The sequence below is a fragment of the Trichosurus vulpecula genome, chromosome 3 (genome assembly GCF_011100635.1).
Source record: "Trichosurus vulpecula isolate mTriVul1 chromosome 3, mTriVul1.pri, whole genome shotgun sequence".
Lineage (NCBI taxonomy): Eukaryota > Metazoa > Chordata > Mammalia > Diprotodontia > Phalangeridae > Trichosurus > Trichosurus vulpecula.
In genome coordinates, this window is record NC_050575.1 from 368,936,412 (window position 1) to 368,961,917 (window position 25,506).

Consider the following 25,506-nt stretch of genomic DNA (forward strand, 5'->3'; position numbering starts at 1 on the left):
TAAGCTCTTGGATCCTCAATTTACTCATATATAATATGTGGATAATAATACCTGCAATACTATCCACCTCATGAAGGTTATAAGTAACAGTACATATATGTTAATTTCAGTAATTAAATATGGGTTTTTGGGGGGCATTTATTCATGTTCAAGGCCTGTAATTTCATCAATACAATAGGGGAAATGAGCTATCTCAATTCAACCAAGGGAGAGAATTCAATCTCATCCATGGAGAAGTTTTTCGGTAAACAAGGTAGAAATCAGAGTCACTTTGAGTAAACAACTTCCCTTCAACCCATGCTTCTTCTAACCTTTTTTCCCCCTCCTCCTTGGAATCAGTCCTGAAGAGAATCTGGAATCACACATATCCTTTCTCTAAGCAGATGAAGAATATCTCTCTTCTCCAAAACTCTCTCATTAACTCTGTCCTTCATACAATCTCTCACTCAAGGTCATAGCATTCTATTTACCACTCTAGAATTGCACTGCACAGAGAGTGTGCTTGCCTATTGTGAGAGGGCTGCCCCTCCATCACCTAGCTTCTTTGAGAATCAGGTTACACATGTTCTCTAGGTGTGAGCTAACTTCAAGGGTCATCTTCTACAGATTACCATTTATGATTCTCACCGATTATTATGTCTCCCTCTACCACCCTCTAAAAATGTTATATATCTGTATCTATGTCTATATAGATATAGATACACACACATATATATATAGATAGATATAGATATATAGATATGTGTATAGTAACACATATATACATACACAATATACATATTTACACATACATATATACATATGTTATATAGTTATTTTATATGTTAACCTGTCCCCAAAAGCTTCCAAAATCTTATTGTAAATGGTTCCCCTTTGGTCCAAACAACCTAACCATTCTATTGGGCCTCACATACAGTGCTCTTTCTGCCATCTCCATGCTTTTGGACTGACTGTCCCATACCTGGGCTCCACTCATTTCTCACCTCCACCTTAGTATTCCTAGCTTCCTTCTAAACTAATCTCAAGTGTTAAATTGTGCCTGAAAAATGTCTTGATCCCCCTCACTTTTAGTACCTTTTCCTCTCCCTTGCCCAAACTGCTTTAGTTTTTTTGTTTGTTTTGTTTTGTTTTGTTTTTATTTTGCATATATTTATACAGGTAGTTACATGGCATGGAATTCAGAGGTTGGGAACCTGCGGCCTCAAGGCCACACATGGCCTTCTAGGGCCTCAGGGGCAGCGTTTTGACTGAGTCCAAGTTTTGTGGAACAAATCCTTTTATGAAGGGGATTTATTCTGTGAAGTTTAGATTCAGTCAATGGGCTGTGCTTGAGGACTCCTAGAGGGCCACATGTGGCCTCGAGGATGCAGGTTCCCCACCCCTGGCATAGATGGATAGAATGCTGGGGTTGGAGGCAGAAAAACCTGAGCACACATCCAGCCTCAGACACTTAGGAGCTATTTGACCTTGGACAAGTCACTTCACCTCTGTTTGCCTCAGTTTCTTCAGCTATAAAATAGAGGAAAGAGTATCACCTCCTACCTACGGGCTGTTGTAAGGATAAAACAAGATAACATTAGTAAAGCACTTATATAGCATGTTGGAGGTACTAAATAAATGTTATTTATCGTTATTCTATGTTCCTGTTATCTCTATCTGTAGAATATAAGCTCTTTAAGACAGGGGCAGTTTCACTTTTGTCTTTGTACCCCAGCTCCTAACACAGTGCTTAACATACAGTAGGTTTTAAATAAATGTTGATTGATTGATTAGGAAGCTGCCTGGAGCACTGAGAATTTAAATGATTTTTCCTGGACACGAAGCTAGTATATTTCATAAAAAAAGAACTCGGAACATTGTATTTCTAACTATTGGGTTTGATGCATCATCCTATTTTATCTCTCATGTATATTTATATATTAGAAGATAAATTATACGTAGACATCAATCTATCAGCAAGCATTTATCAAGATTCTACTATGTTTCAGCAACTCTTCTGGGTTCTGAGGATAGAAAGATGGTGGTGGTGGTGATGGTAGTGTGTGTGTGTGTATGTGTCTTTGTCTATGTCTGTGTGTGTGTGTGCATGTGTACAAGCACACTAATATAGAGGGGGAAGCTTAACTTACTGAAGAAAACACTAGACTTAGAGTCAGGAAGATTCAAGTTCGAATTCAGATATGGTTGCTTAACTAGATTTTTGAACCTAGGTGGATCACATTATCACTCTTAAGTCTCAATTTCTTCATCTGTGTAATGTATAATTCATAGAATACTTTTGAAGATCAAATGACATACTTATAATAATATAAGGTACTTCTATAAGTGTTTACTAGTCTTATTGCATTATTTCATTTTTTTCAATTGAATCAGTTCTTGAGAATTTTTTTTACTAATTCATAGAGGAATTGCTTCGTGTCTTAGCGGAATAACTATCTACGCTAATAAAATCACAGATCCAATGTTAATTTTATATAGCTCTGTATCTCTGGTTTTTGTCAAGGTTAGCACTCCACTGATACAAGCTGTAACTTCTTTACACCTAGTAGGTCTTCAAGATCTGCTTTGGCTAAAAAATGCATGATGCTGCAGACACTCTAGTGATAAAATCCTCTGATCTTAATGAGGTTGACACTTAGACAGAAGTAACATGTAATTCATGTAGTTCAGCACTCAGAACCTAAGACGTGGAAATGGTTGTGCTCTGCTATATCTACCATTAAGAACTTCAGCTCATTTCCATAATGAACAGAAAAGGACACATACTTGCACATATATGTGCATGTTGCATCCATATGTATATTATGTGGATATGTAGACAATATGCATATGTTATGGATTGTATACATATAAATCTATATCTATATATGGTCTTGTATACAAATTACATGGTACAAGTAATAATTGCGATATAGTTTTCTTTTATGACAACAATAGTACTGAAAGTATGTTTCTACTAACACAAAATTACTCCAGATCTCCAAACTTGACCAGGTAAAATTAGATTAAGACATTTTCTTCCCTACCTTTAGTCAGCTCACTGTCAGCTAAGTGCTGGATTTTGTGTCACACACAGAGATATGGTTCACTTCTCTCTTTGGTTGTGCTTTAGTTGTGATTTTGAAGAATTTTGGTTACTCCAGGGAAAAACGCCAAAACCACGGTTGTTAAAGAGCACTCGGTAATGAATATTAGAGATATCGCAATGGCTATTGTTACTGGGATATCAGTTGTTTAAGGATCATTCAAGCTGACAGTGAAATGGGGTCAATCAAATAAAGCACAGAGCAAAGTGTATCTAAAGCTAATAACTTGTTAAAAAAAAAGAAGAAACCTGCCATGAATCAATGAACTATTTCTGCTAAATGGCCCAATCAATCCATAGAAACAGTGATTCTTAGAGGGATTTGGCAGCCAGTGGTAATGTTAATGATTTTTTCTACAATGAATCTTAGGTTTCTTGACATTGGAAGAGTAGTAGGAAGACTAGTTTATCATACATATATATATACTCAGAAAACAAGCACACACACATAGCAGCTACTAACCAACGCTATTAAGAAAATACTTGTTGTGGATGAAACACTAGCAAAATTATGGTACTAAAGAACAGAAAAAAAAGATTTTTTTTTACTGCTGAAACTCACTCTTCCTTTCAAGGTTATAGCAAATCTTTTGTCAAAAAAAAGCTCAGATTGGCCTTTAAGATCAGGTATTCCCATATTGCAAAAAAATCTACCTTTCGAGAAAAAATTATTTGGGAATTTTTTTTCTTGTGAGCCCAGAAGTCTTTTTTCCCAGTGAGGGGAAAATGAATCTCATATATACATTACTATAATGAGAAACAGAATTATCCTGGAATTATAGAAATTCCCAAATGCCCATGTAATACTGCAATAAAACCTTGTACTTTCCTGCAGATTATAAAAGGTTAAGTCATTTATCTAAGAGATGGAGATAACATGCTTTGATAGCCTTTCAACTCAACTTATTAAAACACCATTGTGGCTAAACATGGAGAAATGGAATGTTTATCAAAGTATACTTAATATCTGGTATAATGTAGATATTTCTTGATGGGTTCAAAAATACGTGTCATAATCTTTTGAGCTCAATGCCAAAATTTGTAAACCATGATATTCAATATCAAAATGCCTTTTTAATGTAAAAAACTATCAGATTCATTGTTTATTTAATGATTTTATCTCCCAGTTAGTTTGTGCAGAGGTATATATGCAACACTGTGCACACACATACACATACATATATGTATATAAATAAATAAATTGTGTGTATGTATACACACACCTTTTTATTCATCCTTTATTTCAAAATAGACCAATGACACTATGGAGTGATGTCTTGACTTGTGTGTAAAACAGATTTAACTGAGGCAGAGTTGCACAAAGTCATCGGCCTCACTCTCTCTTCTAGAATCATTGAAATCCCGTGGCAAGACAAAAGTCAGGACAACTGATGATGGCCCAGGATAAAGGGGATGTTCTTGTCTTCTTTGATGTCTGACCAAGCCCTAAGTGCTCCATGGCACCAGTTTCAGCTGCCTTCATGGCTATTGGAGCAAATTGCTCTCATCTGTCTATTCTACCAGGGTAATTCCATCCTCCTAAATCACTAATGAGAGTGAGGTCTCCTGGTTACCCTCAACCTAGTTTAGCCAATCTGCTGAGACAATTTTACTGGGATGTGACCGTTGCAATGCTATAGCTTCTTGGAGCCACAGGTGAGAGCTGGGTGATAGATGGATACCAAAGGTGGATGAGAAGCCTTCATATATATATATATATATATATATATATATATATATATATATATATATATATATACACATATATACATATGCACACACATATACAGTGCTGTGCAGAGTAACTAGATGATACAATCATTTTACAACATATGTGTGTGTATATATGTGCGCACACATATAAATAGATATAGAGAGAGAGACAGAGAGAGAGAGAGAGAGAGAGAGAGACAGAGACAGAGGGGATATGGATATATGATATCCCAAAGGTCTTGGTGCAGTTTTGCACATTAGTAACTTAAAGCTTAAGGAAGAAGATTCGAGATAGTGGATTCAAAAACTTCAGATGCACTAAGAATAAATGTTCACAACAATTATATTTAGTTTTTCATTTAAGCTTTAGTAGCTTAAAACTACACTAACACTTTGGAAGCACCTGGTATAATTTTCCTGATCTGTCTATCATATAAGGAAAATATGAAATAGGTGGCAGTCATAGGACTCACAAACTGACCATCCAAAATAAATGTCAGAAAAATTCTCTCCAGGGGCTAATATTTAGATAGTAAGCTACTTTTAAAAATTCTACCCTATTGTTAGTAATAGTAGTTTTAGTATTAGTAATAATAACTGTTAGACCCCATGATGATGGCACCACTGCCCTTTTCATCTCCCTCTGAGGGAATCTGCAGGATGGGTGACCTTCTCCTTTGTTCCCCATGAAAATAAGAGTTAATATGGTGCCATGGGTTATAAAACACAGAAATAAAGGAACAATTCCTTGTTTGTCCTGAGTGCCTTTCTTAACCTTTCCAGCTCAGCCCTGGGAAGGTCTAACCAAGACATCTTCTCTAGGGAATAACTTTCAGTTGCCTCTCACTATTGCATTTCTTCAGTCTGTGACTGTTATCTAGCATCATATGGGTGGTGACTCTGACGTTATTCATTCAATTGTCTGAAATATAGATAAGTACCTTGCTATGCTGGATAACCTGGCATATATGGCATATATGAGAAGAATTTTTTTTATATTTCATATTGTGTAGAGCCAATCAACCATGAGGGAGGAGGGGAAACTGTACATATATTAGAGTTGTGGAAAGACTGATGGACATACAGATTCCTACTTCTGACTGCCTGATTTACTAGTGTCTCAAACGTGGAAGCAATAATATTTGTGTTGAGGGCTGGGGTGAAGAGGTGGGGTTTGAAATTACTGCCTCTGATCTTCATGAAGGCAATTGACCATTGTTATATAATTAAGAATACCTAAACAGTGACTGCTTCCTATGTAGTTGAAGAGAGCTAATAAGTTACTGTCTGTCAGGTTTATTTAACCTGACCTGAGTACAGCGCCCCCCCCCCCCCCACACATATACACATACTCCCTACGTTCCATTCCCTGGTACTATTTTTAATGATGTTACTGCCAAGGAATGGGTCCGGGGACTAGGAAAGGAAAAATGTTCTTGGCATTCTGAATTGTAATATGGACTTCTTATTCTCAGAAATATTGCTAGAAATGATGCTAACTCTATAGTCAATTTGGTATGATTCTTTAGTATCATATAGGATAAATTAGCTTTTATGAGCTAATATATGGTTCCGATCATATCCATGTTTTTTGGGAAAGCCTACTCTCAATTTCCTGCAACTGACTTTAAAAAAAAGGAAAACAAACTTATGAATTGTAGTTCATTAATAAGATGGGAACAATAGAGCTATTATCAGAGAACCTAGCAACCCTTATCCTCACAAAAGAGAGGCCATTACTGGGAGTAGCGCAAGGGAAGTGAGGCAAGTAGAAATGAGCTCACCTGTTGTGTGGCCAACTTGAGATAGGAAAGAGAAACTAGCTTCCTCTTTTTAGTTAGTTATTCTTGTTGACTATATGCTAGTGTCCTCAAAGCAGAAAGTTAGCAAATGGTCAGTTAAATTACTCTTTTAAAATCATTATTTAAAATGTGTGTGCTCAAAATTTCAGTGCCCTGAAGCAAATCTCATTTTCTTGTCCTGGTTAAGGCTCAAGGGATAAAGTTGTATTCTGGATACCAAATTTGTATTATTATCCCCATCCTTGTTGTGGTGTTACTTTATGATCCTGGGTGTTTTTTTTAATTTATTGATAATTATATTAATAGAATCATTTGAGAGTCACTGTATTGCTTCTTGCTGACCATAGAAAGAAAAAAAACCCAGAAATTTTAGAAGAATTTGAGAAAATGGCCAGAAAGAATATCGGTAATAACAGCATGTAGCCACTCCCTACCCCATCTTTTGTGAATACAATTTTATTTCCATTTACTTGGTTAATCCATCTATAAAAGCCCTATCAAATTAAAAACTGCATGAGGGCTGGGGCTGACTTCTTTCACCATTATACTTGTGCATCATAGATATTTAGTAAATATTGAATAATATTGAATGAATATTATAGTTCTGGAAATTGAGGTGGCCTTTTTGTTGAATAAAACAAAGAGGGAGAAATAGAGCTAAGGAAGATAGGGGTATATGGCCCCAGATCTATTTTGTCTGTAAAAATAAACAGACGAATGATTCTGACTCTCCACTTCTATGGCCCCTAGGATTAGTAATTTATTTTGCTAACAGAAAGGATCATCAAAAAAGTATATGATGTATAACATTCACATTCCACTAAAACAAATATTATTGTGTTGGTAAGAAGAAGGAAAGACAGCCTAGAAGACTGAAATCTCTTTGCAGGCAAAGACCATTATTCCTCATCTTCATATCCTAAGTCCCTAGCACAGTGGCCTGACTATACTCAGTGGTCAACAGATATTATTTTAAAAATCGAATTAAAAGTATTGTGAAAAGATACCCAAGTCTTGGCTGCTAACCCACTTGTTTCAAGCAGTACTCAATGCTGCAGAATTTCAGGACAGCTAAGGACTGTGGAGTCTTCCGTAATGCAATTTGACTCGAATGTGTTCCAAAGTGTGTTGTGGAAGCTCTTCTTGTCATGTCAGTTGAAATTCTTTCCCAATTTCATCTTTTCATTGCATTAGCACATTTCTGATTCTAAATGATCACATACCCCGTTAAATTCAGAAACAAATCCTTTAGGTCTGACCTGCAAATAATTCAGAAACATCAGGCAGAAAAGGTGCTGGCTATGTACTTTGTATACTCAGCATGACTCCTAGTCTTTCTAGGCAGATAATGTAAAGCCCATATCCCTACGTGTCACATTTATCCTCCCCTCCCCACCATCCAACATACACATACATTGGTGATCTAGTGTGGAGCCCACTCAACATCCTCATTTTCTTCTCTTCTCTTGGAATTTCTTGAATAAATTTGACCTAAGGAACTGGATCCCTGACATAGGGCACCAGAAATGTATTCAAAGAGGATTTTTGGCAGGGTTGGGAACCCTGGGGAATGAGAGATTGTGGTGTGGAAGAAATCAAAATTGCCAACCCCCAACTCCTTGAACCAATTTCTATAATTGTAGTGATTGTCAGTTCTAGTTATGTATGGTGGTATGAGATGCCCCCCACCCAGTGACTTTTTAACAATGGAACATGGAGTGATTATCTGAGCTATAACTAAGGATTCTGGGACCTAGAGCAAGCAGCTTGGAAGGTCTCTCAGATAATTTTTATAAGACATTTATAACTAGGAGGTAGGGAGGCAAAGAGACCTCTGAAGGGACCTTTGGGTACATTGCCCCAAGGAGGGGAAGTTTCAGGGGACACTGGGGGGCTATTCCTGGTGAGGCCACACTGAAAGCTCTAACTAAGCCAGGGTGAGTAAGCAACTATGGAGAAGCAGGGTTACTGGTACCTCATGCAACATGATATAGCAGAAAGACTATGAGTTCTGGAGTCAGAGGCTTTGGGTTCAAATTTCACCTTGGATGTTTACTATTTGTGTGTCCTTGTACAAAACACTTTACCTTCTTACTGTAGAAGGAGGGGCTTGGACTAGATTAATCTCTAGGGTCCCCTCTAACCCTACCTCTAGGATCCTCTGATTTCAACTAATTAATTTTGGTATTAAGGCACTAACCTCTAGTTTTTGCTACATAATAAAGTGAGATAAATGCTAACGATGCCCTCTGGATTTTGTAACTCTAGGGAAAAGCTCTGATCATACCACTCATTACGACTCTAGCAGTGTTTGAGTTAGTGGAGTAGAACAAAGATGAGTGTGAAAAGAAATGGTACATAACACAACTGTGCAGTTTTTTGTTGTTTTGTGAGTGTGTGTATGTGTGTGTGTGTGTGTGTGTGTGTGTGTGAATGTCTTTTAGGAAAAGTGACTGGAAAATTGATTATTAAAGTGGCAGCTGTAGAACCCTGGGGTTTGGGAGCCCTTAAATTCACAGTCTGGGGCTTTCATTTCCACATGGGAAAAAAGAATATTTACCAGACACAGACCTGGCAAGAACCAGTGGTACTTTAAGCTCAAGCTTGTACAATTCTGGGTTCTCCTTCTTGAAATGCTTTATCATTATTTGGAGGCCTGGCATTACAAGCTCCTGGTAGATGTAGTTCTTTAATTGACATAATTCTGAGTGCCCAGTGGTCTCCTTATGGAAGAAAAAGGCTTACAGAGAAACCAACAGACTTAGTTTGGATATTAGGGATGTGTGTGTGTGTGTGTGTGTGTGTGTGTGTGTGAGAGAGAGAGAGAGAGAGAGAGAGAGAGAGAGAGAGAGAGAGAGAGAGAGAGGGAGAGAGAGAGAGAGAGAGAGTGTGTTTCTTGGGTACATTTCAATTTCAGACTTTTACTCTCCTCATATAAATCCCATATCTTGCAGTGTTTATTTTGCAAAGGACATTAATCATAGAGTCATAGTATCATAGATTTGGAGCTGGGAGTGATCTTAGAGACCATTGAGCCTAACCCTTTCATTTTACAGATGGTTTTAAGAAGATAGTTGATTTGTTGAGAGTCACACAGCTAGTAAGGGTCTGAGATGGGATTTGAATTGGAATCTTCCTGATTCCAAATCTGGTGCTCTACCCAATGTGCCACCTAACTGCCTCCATTACTTTGTTCCTCTCCATAAATATACTGACATCTAAAGTGTCTTATTCACAGCAGTCATTCAGACCCACTGCTAGCTGTTCTTCTAAGCTCTTGTGCAAATAATCATATAAGTTGATTAGAAATAACAGTTTCACCCAGTATTCATTACTGGACTATTTCTGCTGAAAATAATAAAGAGATCAACATCTCGTAGAGCTCTGTGTGTGTGTGTGTGTGTGTGTGTGTGTGTGTGTGTGTATGTATGTATGTGAGAGACAGAGACAGAGACAGACAGAGAGAGAGAGAGGGAGGGGAAGAGGGACAGGGACCAGGAGAGAAAGAGAGAGTGAGAGAGAGAGAGAGAGAAAGAGAGAGAGAGAGAGAGAGATCCAGCTTCTTTTGCAACAGTGAACCAAACATGAGTCAAAAGAAGCCCAACAGAATCTTTAAAACTCTAATAATTTGCACATTCTAGCACAGCAGAGATAATTACCTGGTTTATATTGTTACTCAATCCTAGAAAGGATGAGATTTCCTTAAAGGCATTGATTAAAGGGAATTGTGAACATAGCTTTTGTGCAAATACAAACACACACACACACATACACACACACACACACACACACTAACCCTGAGTTTCATAAATTTTGTATTTTGGCGTTATTAAGTCTAGAATAAAAGCAAAGAGAGTACATCTGGCAATGTTATCCATCAACGGTTTCTTAAAACATTCTGTCACATCATCGGTTCCTAAGCTTGTCAATCTCAATTACATCAGATCCCAAAATAGAACAATGGGAAAATGGAACCCTCATAAATAGTTCAGTCAATGTATTTAAGGACTGCATATATAATTGTTAAAGGGGGCATGTAGGTGGAGAAGTGAGTAGAGCACTGACCCTGGAGTCAGAAGGACCTGAGTTCAAATTTGGCTTCAGATACTTGACACATTTACTAGCTGTGTAACCTTGGGCAAGTCATTTAACCCCAATTGCCCTGCCTTACCCTCTCTCAAAAAAATTCAAAAATATCATCTTTAAGGGTTCCAATGTGATCCTTTCCCTTATAGTGATTCTTACTTGGTAACAATAAAGAGTTAAGAAGCAATGGAAAATAGAGTGGAATAAAGAATGGAACTTGCTTCTTGTCCCACACAAAGTACGATCTGAAATGAAAATCTTCCCCCTTGTTGACAATCCTGTGTCCTAATCTCCTGATGAATTGACCTCCTGGTTGCTCAGGATGACCAACTCTATTCCCAAGTACATTGATGAATATACACTTAAAGATCCATGATCTCATTCATGTGGATAGCTCATCCCCTTGTGGAATTCATAGCCTATCCCTGCCTTCTTTCTATGTATGGTTCTTATCCATGTCGTTTAAAAATTATTTTATAGAGGGGCTGGCCAGGATGGAGGAGTTCCTCTGATTTATGTAATATTTTGTGAATGTCATTGCAAGACTCAGCCTATTTATATGCTACACCTCTGCCAGTTATGTATTTATTAGATGTCACCATTTCCTAAGCACAATTCATTAGTGGCAAGAGCATGCAACTTGCTTATTCCCACCATGTATGTTTGTTTGTCAAACTTAGAATTGTGGTATTTTGTTGTTTTTTTTTTTTGGCGGGGAGAAGAGATTGGGGAATTCTTTGATTCACAACCCTATAAAAACACTCTTACCATTGTAATACTATTGAATACTTGTTTTTTTTAAGTATACATTTAGCTATAGAGTGTCCCCAAAGTGCACTCTACCTTTAATAGCTTAAAGCTTACACATTTGTATGTACATTTGTATGCATGTACATACATTGCTTTAATAATTTTAACATCATACACAATTGTATCTATATATGTGCATAGTAATTATGCACATATGTGTGTCTATATATACATATATATACATGTATTCAGACCATAATATTCTGGCTATAGAGAGACATACAGACAGATAAGGCTTCAGTGCTTCAAAAGTTTGAGTGTAGTTTTGAGCTATTAAAACTTAAATCTGCGCTAAGATTTCTGGGAAACAGATATATGCATATATGAGAAATCATAATATGTATGGTTTTAATATAACTGTATATAGCCATATGTATATGTAGTTACAAATGTGTGTACATTATATATCTGTACATATACACATATATAAATATATACACATATACATATTTATACATATATATGTATGTGTGTATATATGTGTGTGTGTGTGTGTGTATACATATATATATATATATATATATGTAGGGCAGCTAGGTGGCAAAGTGGATAGAGCTCCAGGCCTGAAGTCAAGAAGACTTGAGTTCAAATCTGGCCTCAGACACAAGTTATAGAAGAGTTGTAGTCTTCATTCTTATAAGGAGTAGCCACAGCAGTGAGATTCCAAATTACTGAAGTACCAAAGTACTGAAGCATTATTACATTAGGTATATTTAAATATACATATAGTATGAAACGATGATGATGATGATAGCATTTATATAGCTCTTGAAGATTTACACATTGATTTATAAATATATATTAATTCATTTTATCCTCACAAAAATCTTGGGAGGTAGCTGCTATTCCTTCCCCCATCAGATATTGAGCTAATGAGGCTAAGTGACTTTCCCAGAATCACATATCTATTAAGTGTTTGATGCTGGATTTGAATTAAGTTTTCCCTGACTCCAAGCTCTCTCCATTGATCCATCATATCAATATCTATCTATCATACAGAAATACACATGCAAATACATATCTATCTATCTATCTATCTATCTATCTATCTATCCATCTATCTCTTGAGGTGAGGGCAAACCTGAGATTTCATCATTACTAGAAAACTCACCAGTAGAACACTTGGAAAATGGAACCCTAATAGTCAATTCAGTCAATATATTTAGAGACCACAAATGTAGTTTGGTAATAGTTCCAAGAAAATTCTCTCTAATAGTAGAGATGAGCAACTGTCAGGCAACTGACAATCTTAGAGTTGACTGCAGCACTGGAAGGGAAAATGACTTGCTAAAAATCATGCAGCCAACATATGTCAGGAATTAAACCCTGGATATCCCAAATCTGAGGCCAATTATCAATCGATGGTGCCACAATACTTCTCAGATATATAGATGTAGATACACAAAGGTTTTCAATTATATGTATATATGTATATGTATAGTTATGTCTCTGTGTGATATGTTTACATATACACATGCATATACATGTATTCACATGAACATATAAATTTGCTGGTTAAGAATGTTAGCAATAGTTGAGCCTAATAAGTAAGTCTCTTGAAATCCAAATTTTTGATGGTTATCCAAACTTTGTTTTATATGTGTAGTTTCCCCAACTTTTGTTTTATGTGTGGTACTAACACACCACATCTTCATTCCATGAAAAATGTAATGGAAACAGTATTTTTCTCATTTGGTTAGGCCATCAATTTAATCTCCATTTCTAAATCAATCCTATCCTCCTTTTGTGTATGCAAATTGATCTTGAAAGATGCCTTCTGGCAGAGAAGTTAAAATTAAATTTCCCATATTTATTGTTTTCATGAGTGTTGTAAAGTGTCCTAATTTTATTTTATTATTTTAAATTTATTATCAAAAGACCTATGGAACTTAAATGTCTAATATCCACCCTTTCTTTGCCTCAGGTTGGACTAATTTTGCTGTTTTTCTTATGAATTCTGTGTCTATCCTAGCCACAGAGATAGAATTTCAATTTCTTCACTTTTTAAGTTATGTTTCCTTTCCCAAACTCTTTGTATGGGAGATTTGTTCCCTCTAGCCTTTCTGTAATTGATGTGTCACACTTGGTACTGAAATTTCAGTGTTCAACATTTCTGTTTCTTAAGTGTGCATCTTTGGGTACAGGTGAATACCAAGAATTCCACTCTGACATCTGACAAAAGGAAAATTGTAACTTTACTTTCTCATAAGCATATATTTAGTGTTTTGTATGTACCTTATAATTTCTATTATGAGCTATTCAAGCACTGTGTACATGTAAAAAATGAGGACTTGAATTCTCTAGCAAAGTAAAAGAAAAGCAAAGAGAGAGAGAATAAAATTTTAAAATAAATTTTAAACTGTACACTGTTAACCCAAATATTCTCTACCATCTTTTGACTAGAACATTCCAAGATTTGAAGATTTTCATGAGAGTTAATTTATTTGCAATTTGATTTTATAATACTAACAGGTAAATAAAAGCACCCCATTATTGAAAGTAAATTGAATTGTAAATCACCTGGCTACATCCTTAACAGTAAATGGCTTTGGCCATGTGAGTGAGGTAGAACCTCAGAGTTGTATGTATAAGGGTTTTCTTTTCCTTCTCCCCCACTCCCCTTACTATTTTCTACTCCTAGGCAGGAATGGCAGTGGGAGGAAATGTGGGAAAAAGAGCAAAGAGGTGCTTGTTAATTTGAAAAATAGCAACAATAACAAGAAAAGACTCTACAGCCTAGATAACCTTACCAGAGGCTGAACTTGGGGAAGAATCACCTGAACCCAAACTCCCATGTGACCTTTCCAAGAATCTCCAAATTCAGTGCATCTTCTTACAGGAAATAAATAAAGGAAAGTGACTTTGAGAGAAATCCTATTAAAAACATAGGCAGTGAAATTTGGATGAAGTAAGGTACTTTGGTAAACAATGAGCCATCAAAGGCCATCTAAAGTCCCTGAACTAAGGAATCTCATTATGCCACCATGAGATCCTCTTTGCTTAGGCCTCATCAGGATGTGGAGATGGCCTTGTGGTCTCAGAGGCAATGCAAAGGTGTCAAACTTGGCTGGTGGCCACATGCAGCCTGCAAAACATCAGAGTGCAGCCTGAACTGGACTAAAATATAATTGGCAAATGTTTATCAGAATAAAACTACAACATAGATGATGGTAATTTTGACTAAGTTAATATGCAGCAAGGACATGTTTCTACTCAAGTTTGATACCACTTTAACAAGATATTGATCTAGAAAGGCTTCACATAGAAGTGTAGAAGTGAAGTAACTAGGTATCACTTATATATGAGCCTATCTGAGTTTAGAGACATTTACCACTAGAATGTCGGCTGCTAGTTGATAGATTTTTTTTCTTAATTTGGTAACAACAGCACGCATTCACTAAGGCATAAAGGATAGATACTCTTGGTGAAGAAAATACACCAAAAAATCTGTGATGTCATTGACATAATGGAGAGGTATAGTTAGACTTTTCTTTCTTTTTTTTGAGGGAGGAGACATTATATAGCCAATAAGGGTAGCAGAGTGGCACCAGCTCTGCTGCTGGTTGCAGAGAGTTACTGGGACACTGACAAGTGATATGTCTAGGAATAGTCAGTATGTGCTAGATTGAGGATTTGATCACAAGTCTCCCTGATTCTGAGGTCAGCTCACTATTCACACTGCCTCTGAGTTAGATAGAAAAAGAAAAAGTAGTGAATTCTCAACATCTCTCACATCTTCTCTACTCTAAGCTGGGCTTCCACTTGTCTCTCATTCAGCCTCCACTAGACTTGACATTTGAATCTCAGATCAGGGTCTTAGTGGCATATGTCATGTGTAGCGGGTTCCCTTCTTTGGGATATCCCCATTTTTCTCTCACCTTAGATTGAAGCAGCCCAGCATAGTGGAAAGAATATAGGCCTTAGATTAGGAGAGACCTCAGTTTGAATCTTGCTTATGACTTCTACTAGGTTTTGGCAATAGGCTTTTTAAAGCTTTATTAAATTTCAGTTTCTTCCTTTGTATAATATGGATGATATTTGTATCACATGTTTCTCAGGTTTATTGTGAATTTATAATGAGATAATATACACAAATTACCTAGAAAATCTGAATATGTCAGCTATCATCATGATCCTCATCTTTCTCATTTCTGTTCTATTCTAACAGACTAAGAGTGAGAAACTAACTACATCATTCAGGACATTTTAAAAGAAAGACTTTAAATTCAACAGTCTATCAGGCAGTGCATGTGAATTACTAAGGAAGAAGGAGGGGTATAATGAAGTTGAACCTTTTACAGATAGGGAAACTGAATCTCAGAGAGAGGAGGTAATTAGCACAAGATCTCTTCCATACTAAGTGCCCGGGTATGTCTCAATTCTGTATTTTGCTAATTGTATTTGATATGTATGTATATATGTATACACACATGTTCTATATACATATGGGTAACATGTATATAACATGCCTGTATATATAATACTAGATATAGTGAGCATGTTTATATTATTTACAATAATATATAAATGATACAATTATTTAATCATTTATTTATTTGGTTTTTATTTATTATACAAGTAATATACTATCATGTAATGTTATTGTTGTTTGTCCTTCATTCTTTAAGAAGACCATGACATAAGGAAACTGATGCCATGACTTGCAAGTGAACTGAATTTAAGTGAGGGAGGGCTGGGCAAAGTCATTAGACTCACTTTCTCCTATGGAGCTATCTCGGTTCAGAGGCAAGATACAGATAGAGATGACTGGAGAGGGCCCTGGATGCAGATACAAATAAGATGTAATACACACACACACATGCACACACACACACACACAGAGAATATAAGTACATATGTGTGTATACATATATGTATACACATATGTATAAATGTATATGCATGTATACACACATGTACACACATACAATCAGAATTTTTGGAAATTGAAATAAGGATTTTGGTTCTAATCAATAATTCCAAGACTATTTTTTGGGAAAATATAACTGAGGGAGATAAGGTGATTTTTATCTCTAAATCTATGATCCTATGACACTATAGAATTTGTTATTGAAAGAAATTAGTTGTCAGTCCCCTTTTATTAATCAAAAAATTTAGTTGGTCTCATGTTAAAACTAGGAGTACCGAAATTCAGGGTATCTCAAAGCCTATATATCTCAACCTTCAGCCTTGTCAGGAGTTTGCACTGGTTCTCCAAAGAGGGCAGGAAAAAAAAGAAAGGTTGAGAGACATTTATATGAATGAATTATATTTTTAAGTCTGTTAAGGATAGAGCTTAGCATTCATTTAAACAAAAAATCCAAATGAGTAGGAATTCAAATGAGTGGAGACATCTAGATGGATGGAATAGACATCTCATGACTTCTTTCTAACTCTATGATTCCGTGGTTGAAGAGAAGTTGACTACTTTGAAATACAAAAACTAATCAGAATAAATCCCTATGTTTATTTTTATGTAATTTTTAATACACTTCAACTCTACCCATGTGACTTATAAAAACTGGGTCTTTTATTTGCTTCCACTAGATTGTAGCCAATGATCTCCAGCCCTTTCCCAAAGAAGATCCCTTCTGTGTTTAACCTTAAAGTCTATTACCTTAAAAAGAAAGAATTCCTTAAAGTTATAGTTTTCTTTTTCTGACAGTGCAAATAGTCTCTCTCTCAAAAAGTAGTAGCAATGATGATGATGATGATGATGATAACAGATATGATATTTTCATCTCTTCCTCACAGGCATAAAATTTTACCTTGGTAGAAAGAACACTGAACTTAGTGTCAGAAGCTTTGACTCTGCATTTGTTAGTTCATTGGCTCTGGGCTTTTTTTCCTCCTTCCTCATTTCCTCAATTGGAAATTTAGGAGAATAGTATTTGTACCACCAACCTTACAGGGATATTGTAATAAAAGTGCTTTGTTCTTCTGAAAGTTATATATATGGAATTATTAGTAATCATGGATTGATTTCATTGATTTCCTCACATTTAAAGACATTTAAATTCTTCAAAATCATTTTGACCTGAAGTAGGATCAAAGTTTCAGAAATTTGAAGTTTGGAAAAGACTTTAGAGATCATCTAATCTAAACCCCTCATTTTACAGATAAGAAAACTGAAGCCCAGAGAAGTTAAGTTACTTTCCTAAGGTCACACTGTTAATAAATAGCAGAGAAATAACTTAAACCCGAATTTTGATTTCGAATCTAGGACTCTTTCCTGTGCACTATGGCACTTGTAACATAAATTCCTAATATAAGGAGACCCAGAATACAAAAACATTGAGAAGAAAATATCTCTTTAATAATAAGAGTAGCAATCTCTGACATTTATATTAAGGTTTTAAACTATGCAGAGTGCTTTATATCCCTTATCTCACTTGAGCTTTACAACAATCCATTGAGAAAGTATTACAGTTCTCATTATCTCCAATGAGAAAACAGAAGCTTTGTAGGGCTTTATGTTTTTTGTCTTCTGGCTGAAGAAACACTTTATTTAGTCTGATTTATTCGCATGATTTTAAGGTTCAATCGGCCTTGGGACTAGTATCTTCAGGTCTCCAAATTATAAGCATGAAGACGAGCTTTAGTGAAATGGATGCAATTCATATTTTTAGTTTGGTCCTATTACACATTAGTCATCCAGAAAGAACTCCATTCTTTTGATAAGCTTTGACTGTGACTTAATATGGAACCAAAGCTCTGCCTTCAGACCTTACATAGCAGAATGTATTAGAATGTTGGAATCCAAACAGCAATAGCATAAGACATGAATGTCACTTTAAAAGGAAAACACATTCTCATGCATTTTTGGAAGCTTCAGCTTTTGGCACAACTTTTGACTTAAAGCTTTTGACTTATAGCTACTGTACTTTCAAAACTAGCTAATTAGGATTGTGCTAACCACTGCAATAATTTATAAAATAAGAGTGTTTGTGCTTGAAAGACTTACTCAGAAAAATTCTTAACAGGAAGCATGGTATAGTGGGGACAGAACATTGGAGTAGGAATGAGAGGCTCTGAATTCAAAAGCTTAGTTCTGTGGAAGATATTGAATAGTTCCTTACATGGTGGTTTCCTCATTTGTACAATTTTGGATTATGTTATCTATAAAGTTCTTTCTAAGTCTAATTCCTATGATCCTTTTTAAAGTCAATTATTATCAAACTCAGTGTTAGCTTCAGCAAATACAAAAGGTGGCTTGTTAAAGTGCTATCCTAGACCTAGAGAGAGATGAATTAAGTTTGAATTCCAGCTTTCCCACTTACTACCTAGAGCAGTTTCCTTGTTTTTTAAAATAAAGAGATTAGATTAGATGACCTCAAAGTTTCCTTCCAGCTCTAAAATCTGTTATTTTCTGTGTTAAAAAAGGCTTAGGACATGATGCTAATACAGAGCATTTCTGAATAGGTTGCTATTTTTTAATGAAGGGAGTGTGGTCTATGATAGATAGCTTATGAAGTGTCTTGCCCCATCATCCAAAACACAGATTAAAAATGTTGAAAAATGTGTTTATTTAAAAGAAAATTCATTGTGAAAATTAGGGCTAAAGGTTTAAATTTACTAAAGAATCAAGGTAATTCTATAATAATATTGGAACATGAAGTTTTCTGAAGCTCCATTACAGCTGGGACTGCATTTAAATATATATACACATGTGTGTGATTAATATATATATGTATATATATGTGTGTGTGTATGTATATGTGTATACATATGTAAATTCCTCAATATTAGTAAACATCAGGAATATAATCAATCAACAAATACCTATTGTCAGATGCTCTTCTAGTCCCTAGGGTACACAAAGAAAAATGTAACATTCCCTCAAGAAGATTACAGTCTACACAGAGGTAATACATGCATATAAAAGTTTATGCAAGATATATACTAGATAATTAGTAGGAAGAGGGGGTAGCAGCTGGGGAGATCATGAAAGGTGCTTTGCAGATCCTATATAAACACAATGATTATGCTATATAATTTGCGTATTTAGCAGATGCAGAAAATCTGTTCTATATCCTTCCAAGGGAAGCTAGAGACACACATAAACACATATACACAACATATACGTATGCATGTATCTATACATCTATATATACACAATACACACATATCTATATCTATATACACAATATTTAGTGCTTATATAGGGTATTTCAGGACATCATGTTGTGAATATCTTATGCATGTATCTAGACTATACTAACAGAGAAATGAAAAGGGAATAGAATCATATGACCAGTGATTCATATATATAGTATGTGGATATATTGACATATGTATATATGCACACACAAATATACATACACCATATATATGTATTGCATATATGTATTATATGCATATGTATACATACACGTATATACACATACACACACATATATGAAAAATAAGTCTTCAGAATGCTTGGCATGACACTACCTTAAAATTATCATCTCAAGAACTCTTAAACATAAAACTGTAAAGAGGAAAACAAATAGATGAGAAACAGAACAGATCTGCCATCTGTGGCAATCTGCTCTTATCTTTGATGACAGTGTAAACAAGAAATTATAACGATCAATCAAGAAAGCAAATCCAAAAAAAGAGTTGCTGGACCTAAAAAAATAAATACAGTGAAAATCTATCCAGGAAGAGACAGTTTTAAAGATGCTCATTCATCAGTTTTAAGAATATCTTGAATTTCAGATGATTCCTTTTAAATCAGAAGAGAACAAGGATGGTACTGTTTCCCCGCCAAAAAAAAAAATTAAGTGAAACCACATGAGCATTTTCCAACATATAAGCCTACTTTTTTTAAAACATCGAATTATTAATGTCTTACGCATATATGTAGCATATCCTTGACAGAGAAATAAAAAGAGAACAGAACCACAGGACCAGCAACTCATTATGGGAAACTTTATCTTCACTGTTGCACAAAGTTGAATGAAAAGTATAGAAAGTTATTATCCTCACTTAGCTGATGGTTTGCTGACAAGTTTCACTAAGCAGGGCAAAATACAATGTTAAAGTCTCTTCTCTAACAAGATGTCTTCCTAGGCATACATTAAGATCATACAAGATTCTGTGAGAGGTGATACCACAGTAATCTTCTGATTATCAAAATAAAAATGTTGATGATGATAATGATATTGGCTGGTTTGATATATGATTTTAAGCTTTGCACTGTACTTTACATGTATTATTTCAAATGATCCTCACTATAACCAGATTAAGTACCAAAAGAATTATAATTTTCATTTTACTGCTAGGGATGTTGAGACTCAGAGAGATTGAGATTTGTTTATAGTGTCAAAACTAGCCAAGGCTGTGTGAGAATGATTAGGTGTAGAGAAAATCAAGTAAGGCAGGAAACAGGGAAACATACATTCAATGAAAGTATCCACCAGTGATATAGGGGATGTCCTGAACAACCAATCTAACAAGCAAATAATCAAAATAGAAGGATTCCCTGTAAATGTCAAGGTCAATAGTGGAATATATTAACTAAGAAAGCTAATGAAACCTTGGGTTTCATGAACAGAGGCATACAGGTCAATAGTAGTAGAAGATAACACTAGTCTCCTTTGCTCTGCTAAGGTGAATGTGAATGGTTTTCTTAGATGACTGACAATTTAGAAGATATATGATAAAGTGTTTTAGGATTATCAGTTGAAAGGGAATGGATTTGTATCCCTTGGCCCCATAGGACCAATTTCAAATGGTGAAATTTAATCCTTATATAAGGAAAAGAATTCCTAACAATTAAAACACAGGAAATTGAAAGGGCTGCTTCAGGAGTTGATGGGTTCTCTCTTTCTAGAAGTCCTCAAGTAAGGCTGGAGGAAGACTTGTTGGTTACATTGTAAAAACGATTCCTATCCAGGTAGAGGGCAAGAGGGTCTCAGATGAGCCTTTTAACTCAATGATTCTCTTAATCCTTAATTCTCCTGTTCATATTATGCTGACTGCAGCAATCCCCAGAATATTAAAAAGAATCCTCATTGAGATACCCTGTCATTTGAAAGATATTCACTTAGCGATGTGCATTAGGGGAGGGAGAAGTATATGAAGAATGCATATTTACTAAATTATGATAATAGCTTGAAGGAGAATCCACTTAGTGCATCCGTACAAATAACTTGGAAAGGCACAAAAATAGACAGTGACCCAGATGTACAATTGAATAGGATGAAAGAAGGCTGGATCACATTTGGAAAATTCTGCAGTGCTTGCAACTATCCCAAGCTTCCAAAGAATGCATTTTTTACGCTAGTATTCTCCACTTGAGGTCATATGGCTAGAAATCATACAGAATGACAGTCTGAAGAATGAAGACGAGGTGCTCCAAAGGACAATGTTAAGTGGATGTTTGATCAGGAAAAAAAAAATAATTATTAGAAAAGAAAGTGGATGTGTTAACAGTTTAGAGGAAGAAAAATAGGTAGACAGTCAAGCATAGCTCAAGCATCCAGGAAACATGCACTACTTTAAAAAAGGTCCATTAGCACATTGGGTGTATGCTCTAGAGAACGGTCATTGAAAGACATAAATAAGAACCACAAAGAATAAGAAGGCATGGATAGATTGTGATCTGCCCTGGTGAAAAGAGAATTCTCATCAGTGAGATCATGTGCCCATTACATTTTTGGCATAGGTGCTACTAGAGTAAGTTGTCAATCAAAATGTTAAAATGACCACTGGAAAATTCCTACTTATCTTCCTAAGGCATAATGTTGGGTTTATTAAAATTGTGAGTGAAGTCAATGTTTTCTTTCTTTGACATCAGGTACCTAAAAATCATTGACTTTAGAGCTGGAAGGAACATTAATAATCCTCTGTTCCAGGGGTTCTTGACCTAGATAGAGCCTGTCAACTTATTTTTATTATTTTAAGGAATGTATTACAATATAATTGGTTTCCTTCCTAAGCCTGAGTATTTTATTTTGTGCATTTAAAAAAGTGATTTGGAGAAGGGGTCCAAAGTCGTCATCAAACTGCCGAAGGGATCCATGACATAAACAATGTAAAGAGCCATTGCTTCATGACAATCCTCTCATTTTATAGATAGGGAAAATGAAGTCCAGAGAAATGAAGTGATGCATTCAAATTGATATGATTAGTTTGGGCCTGGGCATTACATACACCCTCAGTACAATATACTTTGCACAATCACTCACTGCCTCATTTTGTTTATGTAGAATTCATCCTATTGTGTCAGAGTCAGATGACGATGTGACATAGGCTCTGAAGGTAATTCTCAGGAGTTCCAAAACATATTCTGACCATGTCTTGTATCATTCTTGAAGTATGTGGACTCCCAGGGTAACCATTTTGAGGGGAACAACAATCATGTGTCGGTATTTTAAAATATCAATCATACTACTTCAAATTTGGGATTTAAATAAATTATTTTATAAAATAATTATTTTACAAAACAAAAAAAAAACTGTTATAATTAGGATAAATGTAGAGAGCTCAAATGCTGTGATAGTTGTGCAGGAAAACCCCCTTTTGTCCTGGAAGATCAAAACATTGATCTTTTTTAATGATTAAACAATGCATAAAGCTACAGTATAACTTTCTTTGAAGAAAAAAAAACAAATCTGCCTTGTCAGGTACCTGCTTTGGCAAATAGTAAGTTTAATTCCTAACACCCACATGAGGCACAAGAATAGTTAGATTAACAACTCTAGTGTCATACTGTCAGCTGCTGTTTATTTAAATTAAAATGTCACCATCCAGAAATAAATGAGGAAGTTGAAAAACGGTAAATTTCAAAAACATACAGTACATTGGCAGCTTGGTAAAAACGATATTACATTCTTGTTTCTGTTGAACTTAACATTGGCCTATTTCCATTTTAACATGTATTGAGATTTTGCCCTCCCCTCCCCCCCATCATTTCTATATACACTAGTATGAAGCAAAAAAAATGGACATAATGTATGTAAAGCATTTTTCACACCTAAAAGACTATATAACTGTCAGCTATTATTAGCTGAAAATATGAATAATTTTTATAATTATCAACTTATTATCCTTATTCTTATTACCTAGACTTCTGTGTGGATGCTCCCTCTACTGAGACAAATCACAGCTCTTCCAAACCTTAATAATTGATTTCAAGAGGTTCTGTATCCCACCAGATTCACCACCAGTGATGAATCTCTACTCCCTTAGCTACCTGACTGTTAGCCAACAGATACACAGTCTATTGAAGGGCCCATAGTATCTGCCAGAGAATACACGGTATTGTTGAAGCCTTCAAGAGCTAGTCTCTCTGCCATAATGAGCTGGATTTTTGTTTGGGAAAATTTATGAATGAGTAATGATATATATTGGTAGCAGGAGTCCCCCAACCAATGATGTTAGAGCTCCATCAAAGTCAATACTCTATATGACTAAGAAAAGAAAATCCCCACACAGTTCATGCCAATTTGGTGACTAAAATTTTGCTTATCTTATGTTTATCTACCCTACTTATTTTGGAGGTTTCTTATACTTTTATATCACATATCTTCTTTTAAACCATTTTGTTTTGGCTTGAAAATTCCTCTTCAGTATAATAGCTTAGGCACTGATATAATGAACAAGTCTCAATTTCATGTTTTTCCTCTTTCTCCCTTACCCTGTAAAGTCAAAGAGCTTTACTACCCTAACCTCAAACCCACATATTTTTGTTTATTTCCCAAGCCTTTTTTTCACCCAAAAGATATCTCTAATATGCTATTTCCCTTTTGGATATATGGAACAGCTAGGTACTCTACTTTTCAAGCCAATTTGGCCATCTTGATTCTAACATCAGTAGGACGAGCTGCCACACATGAGAACAAGTACAACCTCTGTATCTCTAACCTACTTAACATATTCACTAACTGCTTTGCTAACATATATATTAAAAACATGGGTTATACTTTAGTTATTCAATCATGAGACAGTGGTATAAAAACACATTCAGGATTAACAACATGGAGATATTTACTTGGCCAGGCTTTCCATTCTCACATAAAAATGCCTCATATTCGGATGCGAATTCGGGGGCGTTGTCATTGACATCCAGCACTTTTATAGCAACAGGTACTCGAGATATTTGACTGTGGTTCCCTATGGGAAGGAAAAAATAACAAGCATTGAGTGTATTTTACTTTATTTTACCTTACACACACAATTTAATGGGCTTAAAAGATGGTCTCCTATAAAGTGAAGTGTGTGTGTATGTATGTGTGTGTATCACTGTATGATATTCTAAAATAGGACACTTTTGTCATAGCATCTGACCATCCAACAAATAAAATCAGCCAGTGCTGCATCATCAAAAAGGAGAATAAATCTTTCTCGAATAATCTTTGTCAGATATTTACTTGATGACAACCTTCTTGGACTAAATTAGAAGATTTTTTTCCCCTCTGATGTATCAGGCTTTGTTTTATTGATAAAGCATATTATACACGAGGGGAGGGATGCTGTAAACAACCAGGATTGATTTCTTTGTTTATCTTTGGCAGAATACAGTACATTTTACTCTATTAGTCGCTCTGACTGCCCATATATTATGTTCAGCATTAAAAAAGACGATGGATAGCTCAGACCAAATTGTACAAGATGAAGAGTGAGCTTAGAAAAGAGTACAATCAGACAGTATTGGGAATTTTTCTAGCACTCCATTTCATTAATATTTGATGGTCAATTGACCCCTGCAGCTTTCTTGATAGGAATGAACCCAGATCATCTTTAATAAAAGTATTCATCACTTACTGAGTTAGATGGTACAGTGGATAGAGTGTTAAGTATGGAGTCAGGAAGACCATAGTTCAAATCTGGTCTCAGACACTTACTAGGTCTGTGAATCTGGGCAAGTCACTTAAACCTCCCAGGATTGTTGTGAGGACCAAATGAGATAATAACTATAAAATGCTTGATGGCTCATTAGTAAGTGCTATATGTCAGCTATAATTATTATTAATTATAATAACTTTCATGTGCAATTTGAATGGCTGAGACCTCCACACT

The 25,506-nt window shown here is 35.5% G+C and overlaps 1 protein-coding gene across 1 annotated transcript in view; it reads right to left on the reverse strand.

Annotated features, from left to right (window-relative positions):
• The window catches only part of CDH8 (cadherin 8), a 365,426-nt gene that overhangs the window by 92,588 nt on the left and 247,332 nt on the right, over positions 1-25,506 (reverse strand). The window contains exon 8 of the mRNA XM_036750041.1: positions 24,479-24,600. Within this exon, the coding sequence (XP_036605936.1) occupies positions 24,479-24,600 (122 nt within the window). The remainder of the gene's footprint in view (positions 1-24,478; positions 24,601-25,506) is intronic.